Below are 207 nucleotides of genomic sequence, written 5' to 3' on the forward strand. Positions count from 1 at the left end.
GACAGACGGATGCTCTCGCAGTTGCCCCGCAGCCGCTGCACCTCCTCCTCACGCAGCGGAGCCTCCCCTTCGGACGCCCACTTCTTCCAGGTCTCGTACTTGCCCGAGAAGGCCACCATGCGGGACGCCAGGACGGCCCGCGGGTCCCGCACCAGCTGGATGATGCGTACGTCCAGCCGAGGGTCCTCCACCAGCGGCTGCCAGAAA

General features: G+C 68.1%; 1 protein-coding gene across 1 annotated transcript in view; it reads right to left on the bottom strand.

Moving 5' to 3' along the window:
- Window positions 1-7: 7 nt before the first annotated feature.
- The window catches only part of CHST3 (carbohydrate (chondroitin 6) sulfotransferase 3), a gene marked incomplete at its 3' end in the record, with an annotated part of 1,117 nt that continues 917 nt past the window's right edge, over window positions 8-207 (bottom strand). Inside the window, 1 exon segment of the mRNA XM_008944941.1 lies at window positions 8-197. Coding sequence (XP_008943189.1) covers window positions 8-197 — 190 coding nt within the window.

Source organism: Merops nubicus, unplaced genomic scaffold, assembly GCF_000691845.1.
Source record: "Merops nubicus isolate BGI_N331 unplaced genomic scaffold, ASM69184v1 scaffold36157, whole genome shotgun sequence".
NCBI lineage: Eukaryota > Metazoa > Chordata > Aves > Coraciiformes > Meropidae > Merops > Merops nubicus.